General features: G+C 44.6%; 1 protein-coding gene across 1 annotated transcript; it reads left to right on the top strand.

Moving 5' to 3' along the window:
• Window positions 1–714: 714 nt before the first annotated feature.
• On the top strand, window positions 715–1,380 carry LOC124676483 (probable transcription repressor OFP9). The gene has a single exon (XM_047212531.1). The coding sequence runs from the start codon at window positions 751–753 to the stop codon at window positions 1,378–1,380; it is 630 nt and encodes a 209-aa protein (XP_047068487.1). The 5' UTR covers window positions 715–750.
• The last annotated feature ends 12,605 nt before the right edge of the window (window positions 1,381–13,985 follow it).

Raw genomic sequence — 13,985 nt, 5'->3', positions numbered from 1 at the left:
GTTCATCTGTCTCCTCTTTGATTAGTTAATTTGGAGCGATCGGATTAGGGGGTCGCTAATCGAGATTGCATATCAGGGGATGTGGAACACGTGTCACGTCTCGAGCTTGCAGAGGCAAGTAGTGCTCTGCATTGGAGATGTTTGCTTTCCCGTGAAGTTCTGCTCTACACTTTTAAGTTAGAGGTGGTGAAAGATCAAGAACAGGAACAGCACGTTCCAAAGGGAACCGTAGTGATCGCTATGATCTAGGTTGTAGATTCGACTTTGAGTTTCTGGGGATAAGTTTCTGGATTCATACGAGGACACACAGCATGTGCTGCTGTAATTATGGCGTAAGTAGGTTTCAGATTCACGTAATGGCGACTGCGAACGATCATTGACGCCTGCGGTTTTATAATCAGCTACTTCACGTTTGTCAATTGACAAGCTAGCTGATCCTGATTAAGAATTCCGTAGATAAAGAGAAAGCAGCACATTGGAGATGCCAAGTTGCTGCTGGTTAGGGGACAGCATGATCCTGCTCTACATCCTAAAGCTAAGCTAGCTTAACTAGCTACTTACTCCCTCTTTTCCGAGGATTAAAAACCGCTTAATCACGAGAGAAAAAGGCGGCGCCTTTGATCGCTTTACAGCCCTGCTCTGTCCTCTTGCAGTGCCCATGCATCTACTACTACCCTGACGCATTCGCGCAATTGTGCATCGTCCCATATCAGTTGCACAACGAGACAACAACGAGGTGACAGAGTAGCGATGCAGTTTTTCTCGGGCAGGAGCAAGCTTCGGCAGAAGAATGGTGACGGTAAGAACCAGGCCGACGCCTCCACGGCGAAGGCCGCCAAGCATAAGGACGGCAGGTGCCGCGCGCTGTGCTGCGGCGCGTCCCGGCTCAGCGTGTCCTCGTCGGCGTCCTGCTCGTCCTTGGACGCGGCGCCGGAGACGCGGGGCCGCCTGTCCGACCTCGCCCACGGGATGGTCCAGGCGAGGCTGCAGTCCATCATCGACGCCGCCGCCTCTGACGGCCGTGGGTCCTCGGCGCGCGGCGGGTCGACGGAGCTCGCGGACCAGCGCCATCGCTGGCCTTGCAGCAGCTGCTCGTGCGCGAGCGTAGGCGGCGGCGGCTACGAGAAGAAGAGAACACCCAGGGCACGCGAGAAGAAGCCATGCGTCGTGCTGGTCGCCGTGGACAGGAGGACCTACGAGCCCCGGGAGGAGTTCCGGCGATCCATCGCGGAGGTGATCGCGGCGAAGCGGATGGCCGAGCCGGCGGAGCTGCGGGCGCTGCTCAACTGCTACGTGTCCGTCAACGCGCGCGAGCACCGCGCCGCCATCCTCGACGCCTTCCACGAGGTGTGCTCCGGCCTGTTCTCCTGCAAGGGCTGAAGAGGCTTTACCGTCCGTCGTCCATGTGCGCGCGCGTGTGCAATCTGTCTCGTACTATCGCTACGGCGAAGTGTGATTGTATTAGCGTGATATACTATGCTCTTCCCTGTTGATAATCACTCTTGCAATAATGTGCTCAAGCCTCAAGCACAGTGTGTCCATCTTGGGCAATTTTCCTTTTGTACCTATCACAAGTTCAGATGTAGATTTTGACAATAAGTGTAAGGGTAAATATTGAGTTTCCTTTTCCTAGTTGAATTTGCTTGTTGAAAGCGTCCCAAAAATGATTCCCGTTTCGAGCTGATGGATTATTCCATCCCTCCGCCTCATTCTGCTTCTTTTGGTGGCCTCGTGTCTCTAGTATTGTCTTGTGGATCACCCTTTGATCTCTCGCTGGCATTCTATCCCTCTCATCTCATCGTCCGGGCTACTTTTACACGACTTGCTTCGGTAGCTGACGACCCGCCTAGTGCCTTGGGGGCTTTGCTAGGTCGATCGACTTCTGGTCGTAGTTTCGCCGGTGTGCCTATCCCAAAGCCCGTGGAAGATGGTGTGTTTCTGGTCTGGACCTAGCCTGAGCTCGGGGGTGGCGGTTCGGGATCTGGGTGAAAGCTTTGCAGGACTTTGGACAGAACTAGAAAACTTCAATACTTCCTCCGATCAAAATTCATTGACTCAATTTTATCTAGATATATATGCATGTATCTAGAGCTAAAACATGTATAAGTACATTCGTATCTAAATAATTTAGGTAGGAGGAAGTACCAATTTTGAAACGAAGGGAGTACACAAATACTCCTCAGTCGAGTAAAAAACAACACTAATTAAATTGGTACAATACTATCATGTGTGCTTGTTGTGTTCTTGTATTATTGATGAGTACTTGGTTACCTCTTAGAGGTACTAACAAGTCTACCAAAGGGGGGGGGGAATCTTGTAACCAGAACATTCACTTTAAATCCGACAAACAAAGCAAAATCTGTTCGTAATCATATAAACAGGAAAAGAACTTGGGAGGATTTGACACGTATCACATCCATGATACATTCGTGATTAAAAGACACACATTTTGATCAGGAAAAGGGAGGAAAAAAAATATTTATACATTGGAGCATGACACTAAAAAATCTTGATTAGCAGGACACGGCATGCTTTATTCCTTGCCTCTGCACTACTCTTTTCTATAGCTACGTGCGTAAAGTTGTCGGGCTCGTGAAGAATCAATCGACTTTGTGGCTATCAAGCAGTAGTTAGACGCACATTGCTGCAGTAACCCCCACCGTTGGGATCAAGCTATGTCTCGCTCGGAATTGTCTACTGTGCATTTGCTGAGTTGAACAATCGATCGCATCGTTTCCTTAACAGCATGTAAAATTGACAATCGGTGGCTTTATTAATTTAAAATTGGGCCTAATACCTTATATTTTAAAAACGCAACTTCTACATTTGGATCATTTTCAGCTACTGGATTTGAATGAAAACGTATGAGGTTTGCCGTAATATGGTAAATGTATTATTAATCCTCTCGAACTAGTATATATAGAGGTACAAGAGACCGATTTGGGTAGAACCGTAGAAGACAAGAAACAACTCCTATCTCTATTTAATCTTTGCATATCTCAAATATACTCTAACATCCCCACGGTCGTAGCAGTAGCATTGTGAACAACATGTGTATCGTAGATGGCCAGGCTGGATAGCAACCGAAGTAGAAACCAGTGGGCTGACCCCCCCCCCCCTCCCGCGCACACACAGTAGTAGCGGGAATGTTGTGGATGGTGTTCGGCGCAGAAGTTTGAACTGTAGAGGAAGTACGATACGTGCTCAAAAGAGGTGGTAGCCTTTTGTGCCGATGTCGAGATAGCCGAGAGCGTTGGGTGTTAAAACCATGGTCGAGGTTGTCGTGCGGGAAGTTGCCGTGGTCAGGTGCCTGTGTCAAGATAGCCGCACATGAAGCCGTAGGCGCATAGTGCGTGTGGAGAGTGAAGAAGACGCGTCGAGGCAGTCGTCGCAGAGGGGTGTCGATGCCGGAGTCTATGCAGTCCAAACCGTCGAGGACGAGGTGCCGACCTAGTTTTGCCAGAACCAGTTGCACGTCGAGGACGAAGACATACTCCGGTTTTGCCAGAACCGAGTACGCAACGAAGAAGTTGGTGTTGTGGTCTAGGAAGTCGTAGGAGTCTATGCCGAGGAAGAAGTAAAATGAACCACTCTCCAAACAAGAGCAAAGGGACATTCAAAAAAAGGTGATTGATGGATTCATGGTCACAGAAAACACATTTCTTGCAACCATGCCAATTCCGACTTGACAAATTATCCTTCGTAAGAATTAACTTTTGATGCAAGAACCACATACACATCCTAATCTTTAGTGGTACTTTAAGTTTCCAAATATACTTCTTCAAATAGATCGTGTGTCCATTCATAAGATCAACATACATGGATTTTACGGAGAAAACTCCCGGATCGGTAAGCTTCCAAACAAAGCTATCATCTTCATCATTCAAGTTAATATATATAAAACTCTGAACCAAATGAATCCACACAACCCATCTAGTATCAAACAAAAATCTTGTGTACTCAACATTTAAAGGATTGTTTGCTAAAACATCAGCCTCCAAAACATTCCTCTGGCGTACTATCATGTAGAGCATAGGGTATTGTTCGGACAAGGGCGCCTCACCTAGCCAAGTATCCTCACATAACCTGGTAGATTTTCCATTCCGAACAGTGAATGATCCTCTTTGAAAGAACTCACTTTTTACTCCCACGAGACCCTTCCAAAAGGGGGAATCCGTAGGTTTCTCCGTCACTTGTGATAGAGTCTTGTTATATAGGTACTTCTTCCGAAGTAATTCTTGCCATACACCATCTTCGTTAAGTAGTTTTAAAAGGCATTTACTTAATAACCATCTATTTTTAATTTCAAGTACCTCTATTAAGGATGGATCTGAGATTAGGTTCTAGGAGGATAAATGGTTGGGTAATACCTCACTCCGAGAACAATATCCAGCTTTATATAATAGTGTGCGTTATTGATACATCTAAAATGTATCTACTTTTCCAAGCATTTTTCTCAAAGATTTGCTCCGGCATCTCACCATACTTGGAAAAAAATTATTGAATCTGACGTTGTTTTTAGCAAAGTCTCGTTTTTGCCAGTTTTCGCAGGAAATGAAATCGAGGAAAAATACCAGGGGAGTTTTTCATGAAAAGAGAGGGCCTGGAGCTTTGGATCATGAGAGGGGAGCCACGAGGCCCAAACAGAGCCAGGTGGCGCGCCCACCTTCATAAGGCGCGCCACGAGGGCCTGTTTGGCCCTCGGACGTTGTCTCGCCTCCCCCTTCACGTGGTGCCTTATATACCCTAAAGACCTACCCTTACAGAAGGACGAGACGTTTCGCGAAACAGAGTGTCGCCGAGAACACGATCTTCGTTTCGGGGGTCAGATTGATCTTGCTCTCCACCCCGGAGAGAGGGCTTTTGAGGGCTTCTTCATCATCACCGCCACCGACATCATCACTAACCACCATGGACTCACTCTCCATCACCATGAGTGAGTAGTTCTCTGTAGGCTTAAGAGGTGGATGGGGTTTCGATGAGATTGATCATGTAATCATCCATATGTATCGAGATTTGATGAGTTTGTCTTGAAGATATTCGTGTATGAGTGTTGGTACAACTTTGCTATGTTTAATGCTTGTTACTAGGGCCCGAGTGACATGACTTTAATACTGGACCTATATTGCTTTATCATATATAAGAGGTTGGTATCTATTTGCAAGGTGTATTGCTTATTATTATGTTGACCCTGCGAATCCCTAGGGTGACATATAGGAAAAAACAAGGGGAATATGTGATAGTTCGAGGATATTGTGTGTTCATGAATCTTAATGATTTGTTCTGGGCTATTCGAAAGGATAGACATTAATTGCTTGTAGTTTCGAGTTGGCCCCGGTAAAATAGGTAAGAAGGATAAAAGATGTTATCCAAATTCTCTTTGTTAGTATGCATAGCTATATTTGGAGCACACACCTACACACAACTGAATTAGTGATGAATGCTATGTTAGTTGGTTTACATTATATGATCAATATCACCCATACAACTCCCTACTACTACCTCATGCGTACGCTTTTTTCCACTGAAAGTTTCATAATACTCTTTCCGGTGAAACTGGAAATCTGCTTCTACTATTTACTATTTGTTGATTACTATTTGAATTAATTACTACAAAATCACCACTTCCTTTGTGAGTTTATTGATATACATGTGTGGTTGAGAGTGAAGACGCAATTGCTAAAGTCTTATTGGTATTGTTGTGTTCCCCTTGAGTCGAACTATCAATTTAGGTAACACTTCCCATCGAAGATTTTAGCGATCCCCTATACGTGTGGGCATCAAGTCATTTTCTGGTGTCATTGCCGGGGAACCTAGCTTTATTGATAAGACAACTTGGTATTATTTGCTTTATGTACTTATTTGTTTCTCACCATGGGAAAGAATAAGGAACATGCTAAGAAGGACATAAGGCCCTCCACTACAAGGAAAGGTACATATTTGCCTTCTAGATCACATTTTTCACCTCAAGCTGCTACTACTCCTTCTATTAAAAAGAAAGTTATTGTTCAAACAAGCTCACCACTATCTATAATTTCTACTACAATTGAAAATGATGTGTTATATTTTGACAAGGATAAAGAGGGAACGCCTGATTTATCTAAGTCTTTGTCTGATGAACATATGGAATCTAATTGATAAAGATGAGCTTTATAATGAAAATGATAGTTTGCTGAGTCCTAAAATAGCAAATGCTAAATAATATGGTACCTTTACTGAAATTTTTATGAATATGGAATTAGATGATTTGGATGAATATGAGGCTAGTATGGGTTCTTGCTTAGATGATTTATTTCCTGTTGCTAGAAAAAGTGAAGCACCTATGATATACATCAAAGATAAATACTATGAATTTAATGTTGACCCTGAGAAAATAGAGGAAGCCGAAGCTATTAAGTTTAATGGTAGAGAGGATGAATTTCCTTGGGAACACTTAATAAACCTCACTGTTGTGGGTATACTTCATGGGTGTACCATCGACAGTTCCTAGATCCGGCAAGCCCGGGTGGCCCATAGACGGTGATGTGGCATGTGGCCCATCGGGCGGCCCAGTTGCTGTTGATCATGAAGGATGAAGTCCAGCCCAGGATCAGTAAGCCGGATCCTAACCGACCTTCGGAGGAAGTCGGATCCGTGGAGGCCCATAAGGAACCGGATCCGGTACGACGTATATGGAAGGCGGATCCTTGACGTATACGGCAAGACATTGTACCGTGGTTAGGCAATCTGTAATCCGGCTAGGACTCTCCATGTAAACCCTAGATCCGTGCGCCTATATAAGCCGGATCCCGGGAGCCCTAGAGGCACAACCACAACTCATTGTAACAACGCGAAAGCGCCCAGATAATTCCAAACAAGCAGCAGTAGGCCCTGTCCTCGTGCAGGTGTTCCGAGGCTGTGTAAATCGCGTACCACCGTCCCGAGGACTCTCCGCCCTATGGCCCCTACTTCTTCTCTCCTCCATGAGGATCCCTCCTCTGGAGTACCGTCGAATAGGCAACGACAGTTGGCACCCACCGTGGGGCCTGCGGCGCCTGGAGGCCGGAACCGGGAGGGTTCTACCTTCGGAGGCATCGGCGACACCATCGCCGTGGGGCGCGTCAAGTACGCCGGAAACTTCCCGATCGTCCCTGAGGATGAGTGCTGGATTCCGGCTAAGACAAACCCCGTCAAGCTCTCCATCACCCCGATTGGCGGGATACACATCTTCATCGGCAAGACCGTCGATTCCGACGGGAACGCACTGGTAACTAACGCTGACGCGACCGCCGCTGAGCAGGACGCAGTCGCGAAGATCCGATCTGAGTCGCAGGAACTTCCTAAGGGAGAATCCGCCTTAGATCTGGAAAAATCAAAGCCCACCCAATCCGCCCCTGAGCAGGAAATAAAGGTGGAAGACCAATGCAGATCCGCCTGGGTCTCCCAGCTGTTAGAGAAGCAAAGGTGTCACTTCGTGCACTTCATAGCCCATACCGCAGGAGCCGCCCCTCAAGAAGCCGGAGCTGGCCCCATGCAGGTTGAGGAACCGGAAAGTAACGTTGCTCCGAATCAGCAGGAGGTTGTCGGAGAAAGCAACGATCCGGGTGAAGAATCGATCCTGGGCAACCTCAGCCCAGTTTCTGGGGATACCCCCTCCATGGATACTGAAGAGTTCGATCGCAAGGTGAAGGAATTTGGATACGGTGATCAGCCTGAAGTCGAATCCGCCCAGCCTAAGCAGGTTCTCGCAACCTTGGCAGCACTGGATCAGCAGGAATCGGCAGACGAGCACACCACTTCCGACCCGCAGCCATCCTATGTAGGATCTCCGCTATCGCGGGAACGTCCGCATAAGGAAGTCCTGTCCCCAGAAGAACTGGTTGAACAGGCAGGTATGGACGCAATCGCACACTCGGCAATCCTCAACAAACCCATAACTCCTAGGAAGCTGCTGATCCGGAGGCTCTAGAAGCCAAAAGGAAGGAGATGCTGGCAACAGCCCAGAAAATCGCTCGAACCGCAGCAGCAATGCTGGACGAAAGGAAAGAAGCCGCGCACTTCGTGGAAAATTTCCACCAGCGAGAGCTTGAGGTTGACGAACAACTGGTGAAAGTCAAAGAGCTGCAACAGCACTGGAAAGACAAAGTCACCGAGCTTCAGCAGGAGGTCGATCAAATCAGGAGGGAAGCTATACCTCCCCGTAAGATTACTTTCGCGACCCCCACTGAGCAGCAGCCACTCGCAACTCCAAAGGATAACATTAAGAAGGCTGCGGAGATCCTGAAGAAAAAGGACGAGGAGATTGACATCAACTACGTCCGCACGCTTGTTGCTTCAGCAATGAAGCAGGAAAGCAAGGCAGATACTTCGCGCAGGTTGGAATTCAACCCGGATCACTGCATCTCAACCGCGCAGAAGGATGATGCGTGTAGTTGACACGTCCGTTGGGAACCCCAAGAGGAAGGTGTGATGCGCACAGCGGCAAGTTTCCCTCAGTTAGAAACCAAGGTTTAATCGAACCAGTAGGAGTCAAGAAGCACGTTGAAGGTTGATGGCGGCGGGATGTAGTGCGGCGCAACACCGGAGATTCCGGCGCCAACGTGGAACCTGCACAACACAACCAAAGTACTTTGCCCCAACGAAACGAGTGAGGTTGTCAATCTCACCGGCTTGCTGTAACAAAGGATTAACCGTATTGTGTGGAAGATGATTGTTTGCGAGAGAAAACGAGTAAAACAAGTATTGCAAGCAGATTTGTATTTCAGTATTAAAGAATGGACCGGGGTCCACAGTTCACTAGAGGTGTCTCTCCCATAAGATAAAAGCATGTTGGGTGAACAAATTACAGTCGGGCAATTGACAAATAGAGAGGGCATAACAATGCACATACATGACATGATAAGTATAGTGAGATTTAATTGGGCATTACGACAAAGTACATAGACCGCCATCCAACTGCATCTATGCCTAAAAAGTCCACCTTCAGGTTATCATCCGAACCCCTTCCAGTATTAAGTTGCAAAGCAACAGACAATTGCATTAAGTATGGTGCGTAATGTAATCAACAACTACATCCTCGGACATAGCGCCAATGTTTTATCCCTAGTGGCAACAGCACAACACAACCTTAGAACTTTCCGTCACTCGTCCCGGTGTCAATGCGGGCATGAACCCAATATCGAGCATAAATACTCCCTCTTGGAGTTAAAAGTAAAAACTTGGCCGAGCCTCTACTAGAAACGGAGAGCATGCAAGATCATAAACAACACATATGTAATAACTTGATAATTAACATGACATGGTATTCTCTATCCATCGGATCCCGACAAACACAACATATAGAATTACGGATAGATGATCTTGATCATGTTAGGCAGCTCACAAGATCCAACAATGAAGCACAATGAGGAGAAGACAACCATCTAGCTACTGCTATGGACCCATAGTCCAGGGGTGAACTACTCACTCATCACTCCGGAGGCGACCATGGCGGTGTAGAGTCCTCCGGGAGATGAATCCCCTCTCCGGCAGGGTGCCGGAGGAGATCTCCGAATCCCCGAGATGGGATCGGCGGCGGCGGCGTCTCAGTAAGGTTTTCCGTATCGTGGTTTTTCGCCTCGGGGTTTCGCGACGGAGGCTTTAAGTAGGCGGAAGGGCAGAGGCGGGGGCCCGACGCGGGGCCACACCATAGGGCGGCGCGGGCCCCCCCTAGGCCGCGCCGCCTTGTGGTGTCGCCACCTCGTGGCCCCACTTCGTATGTTCTTCGGTCTTCTGGAAGCTCCGTGGAAAAATAGGCCCCTGGGTCTTTGTTTCGTCCAATTCCGAGAATATTTCGTTACTAGGATTTCTGAAACCAAAAACAGCAGAAAACAGGAACAGGCACTTCGGCATCTTGTTAATAGGTTAGTTCCAGAAAATGCACGAATATGACATAAAGTGTGCATAAAACATGTAGGTATCATCAATAATATGGCATAGAACATAAGAAATTATCGATACGTCGGAGACGTATCAAGCATCCCCAAGCTTAGTTCTGCTCGTCCCGAGCAGGTAAAACGATAACAAAGATAATTTCGGAAGTGATATGCCATCATAACCTTGATCATACTATTTGTAAACATATGTAGTGGATGCAGCGATCAAAACAATGGTAATGACATGAGTAAACAAGTGAATCATAAAGCAAAGACTTTTCATGAATAGTACTTCAAGACAAGTATTAATAAGTCTTGCATAAGAGTTAACTCATAAAGCAATAAATCAAAGTAAAGGCATTGAAGCAACACAAAGGAAGATTAAGTTTCAGCGGTTGCTTTCAACTTGTAACATGTATATCTCATGGATAATTGTCAACATAGAGTAATATAACAAGTACAATATGCAAGTATGTAGGAATCAATGCACAGTTCACACAAGTGTTTGCTTCTTGAGGTGGAGAGAGATAGGTGAACTGACTCAACATAAAAGTAAAAAGAATGGTCCTTCAAAGAGGAAAGCATCGATTGCTATATTTGTGCTAGAGCTTTTATTTTGAAAACATAAAGAGAGCATAAAAGTAAAATTTTGAGAGGTGTTTGTTGTTGTCAACGAATGGTAGTGGGCACTCTAACTACCTCATCAACCAGACTTTCAAGAGAGGCTCCCATGAAGGACGTTATCTCTACCAGGCAAGGTAGATCATCCCTCTTCTCTTTTGTTTACACATGTACTTTAGTTTAGTTTTTCTTTATTTATGGATGACACTCCTCCCAACCTTTTGCTTACACAAGCCATGGCTAACCGAATCCTCGGGTGCCTTCCAACAATCACATACCATGAAGGAGTGTCTATTTGCAAAATTAAGTTTCTTACCGATGAATCGAGCAAAACATGTGAAGAGAATTATTAATGCAAGTTAATTAATCGGGGCTGGGAACCCCATTGCCGGCTCTTTTTGCAAAATTATTGGATAAGCGGATGTGCCACTAGTCCATTGTGAAAGTCTGTCGAAGTAAATGACAAGATCGAAAGATAAAACACCACATACTTCCTCATGAGCTATAAAACATTGACACAAATCAGAGGTGATAAATTTTGAATTATTTAAAGGTAGCACTCAAGCAATTTACTTTGGAATGGCGGAGAAATACCATGTAGTAGGTAGGTATGGTGGACACGAATGGCATAGTGGTTGGCTCAAGTATTTTGGATGCATGAGAAGTATTCCCTCTCGATACAAGGTTTAGGCTAGCAAGGTTATTTGAAACAAACACAAGGATGAACGGTACAGCAAAACTCACATAAAAGACATATGGTAAACATTATAAGACTCCATACCGTCTTCCTTGTTGTTCAAAACTCAATACTAGATGTTATCTAGACTCTAGAGAAACCAAATATGCAAACCAAATTAGCAAGCTCTAAGTATTTCTTCATTAATGGGTGCAAAGTATATGATGCAAGAGCTTAAACATGAGCACAAATTGCCAAGTATCACATTATCCAAGACATTATAGCAATTTACTACATGTATCATTTTCCAATTCCAACCATATAACAATTTAACGAAGAAGAAACTTCGCCATGAATACTATGAGTAGAGCCTAAGGACATATTTGTCCATATGCTACAGCGGAGTTTGTCTCTCTCCCATAAAGTGAATGCTAGGATCCATTTTATTCAAACAAAACAAAAAAAAAAAAACAGACGCTCCAAGCAAAGTGCATAAGATGTGACGGAATAAAAATATAGTTTCAGGGGAGGAACCTGATAATGTTGTCGATGAAGAAGGGGATGCCTTGGGCATCCCCAAGCTTAGACGCTTGAGTCTTCTTATAATATGCAGGGGTGAACCACCGGGGCATCCCCAAGCTTAGAGCTTTCACTCTCCTTGATCATATTGCATCATACTCCTCTCTTGATCCTTGAAAACTTCCTCCACACCAAACTCGAAACAACTCATTAGAGGGTTAGTGCATAATAAAAATTCACATGTTCAGAGGTGACACAATCATTCTTAACACTTCTGGACATTGCATAAAGCTACTGGACATTAGTGGATCAAAGAAATTCATCCAACATAGCAAAAGAGGCAATGCGAAATAAAAGACAGAATCTGTCAAAACAGAACAGTCCGTAAAGATGGATTTTATTAGGCCACCAGACTTGCTCAAACGAAAATGCTCAAATTGAATGAAAGTTGCGTACATATCTGAGGATCATGCTCGTAAATTGGCTTAATTTTCTGAGCTACCTACAGGGAGATAGACCCAGATTCGTGACAGCAAAGAAAGCTGGAACTGCGCAGTAATCCAAATCTAGTACTTACTTTTCTATCAAAGACTTTACTTGGCACAACAAAACATAAAACTAAGATAAGGAGAGGTTGCTACAGTAGTAAACAACTTCCAAGACACAAATATAAAAAAAAAATACTGGAGCAAAATAACACATGGGTTATCTCCCAAGAAGTTCTTTCTTTATAGCCGTTAAGATGGGCTCAGCAGTTTTAATGATGCACTCGTAAGAAATAGTATTTGAAGCAAAAGAGAGCATAAAGAGGCAAATTCAAAACACATTTAAGTCTAACATGCTTCCTATGAAGAGGCATCTTGTACACAAATGAATTCATGAAGAACAAAGTGACAAGCATAGGAAGATAAAACAAGTATAGCTTCAAAAATTTCAGCATATAGAGAGGTGTTTTAGTAACATGAAAATTTCTACAACCATATTTTCCTCTCTCATAATAATTTTCAGTAGCATCATGAGCAAACTCAACAATGTAACTATCACATAAAGCATTCTTATCATGAGTCTCATGCATAAAATTATTACTCTCCACGAAAGCATAATCAATTTTATTAGTTGTAGTGGGAGCAAATTCAACAAAGTGGCTATCATCATGTATAGGAGGCATATTGTAATCATAAAAGAAAATTTTCTCCTCAATGCTTGGGGGACTAAAAAGATCATGCTCATCGAGCCAGCTTCCCCAAGCTTAGAATTTTCCATAGCATTAGCAACAATGGTGTTCAAAGCATCCATAGTAATAACATTCCCATTAGCATGCATATAAAGTTCCATGGGTTTTTTAATTCTCTCTTCAAACACATCATGTCCTAATTCAGGATAAAGTTCATAAAGATCTCTCATATTTTTGTTGTTTTCCATTATGCTTAACTAGTGAAATAAAAACATGCATGATATTAAGTAAAGTAAAACAAGTAACTAATTTTTTTGTATTTTGATTTAGTGCAGCAAACAAAGTAGTAAATAAAATAAACCAAGACAAAAACAAAGTAAAGAGATTGAGAAGTGGAGACTCCCCTTGCAGCGTGTCTTGATCTCCCCGGCAACGGCGCCAGAAATTTGTTGCTGGCGCGGAGTTGGCGTGGGAGTTAGAAATCTTTGTGGAGTAACTTTTCTTCAGGTCCCCGGCAACGGCGCCAGAAATTTGCTTGATGCGTGTAGTTGACACGTCCGTTGGGAACCCCAAGAGGAAGGTGTGATGCGCACAGCGGCAAGTTTCCCTCAGTTAGAAACCAAGGTTTAATCGAACCAGTAGGAGTCAAGAAGCACGTTGAAGGTTGATGGCGGCGGGATGTAGTGCGGCGCAACACCGGAGATTCCGGCGCCAACGTGGAACCTGCACAACACAACCAAAGTACTTTGCCCCAACGAAACAGTGAGGTTGTCAATCTCACCGGCTTGCTGTAACAAAGGATTAACCGTATTGTGTGGAAGATGATTGTTTGCAGAGAAAACAGATAAAACAAGTATTGCAGCAGATTTGTATTTCAGTATTAAAGAATGGACCGGGGTCCACAGTTCACTAGAGGTGTCTCTCCCATAAGATAAAAGCATGTTGGGTGAACAAATTACAGTCGGGCAATTGACAAATAGAGAGGGCATAACAATGCACATACATGACATGATAAGTAATTGGGCATTACGACAAAGTACATAGACCGCCATCCAACTGCATCTATGCCTAAAAAGTCCACCTTCAGGTTATCATCCGAACC

This window comes from Lolium rigidum, chromosome 7 (genome assembly GCF_022539505.1).
Source record: "Lolium rigidum isolate FL_2022 chromosome 7, APGP_CSIRO_Lrig_0.1, whole genome shotgun sequence".
In the NCBI taxonomy this organism is placed as follows: Eukaryota; Viridiplantae; Streptophyta; class Magnoliopsida; order Poales; family Poaceae; genus Lolium; species Lolium rigidum.
The sequence above is the reverse complement of the archived record's forward strand: the minus strand, read 5'-3'. Positions and strand labels throughout refer to the sequence as shown.

Excerpts from the sequence above, each read along its gene's own strand:
- LOC124676483 (XM_047212531.1), top strand. The coding sequence starts at position 751 with ATGCAGTTTTTCTCGGGCAGGAGCAAGCTTCGGCAGAAGAATGGTGAC.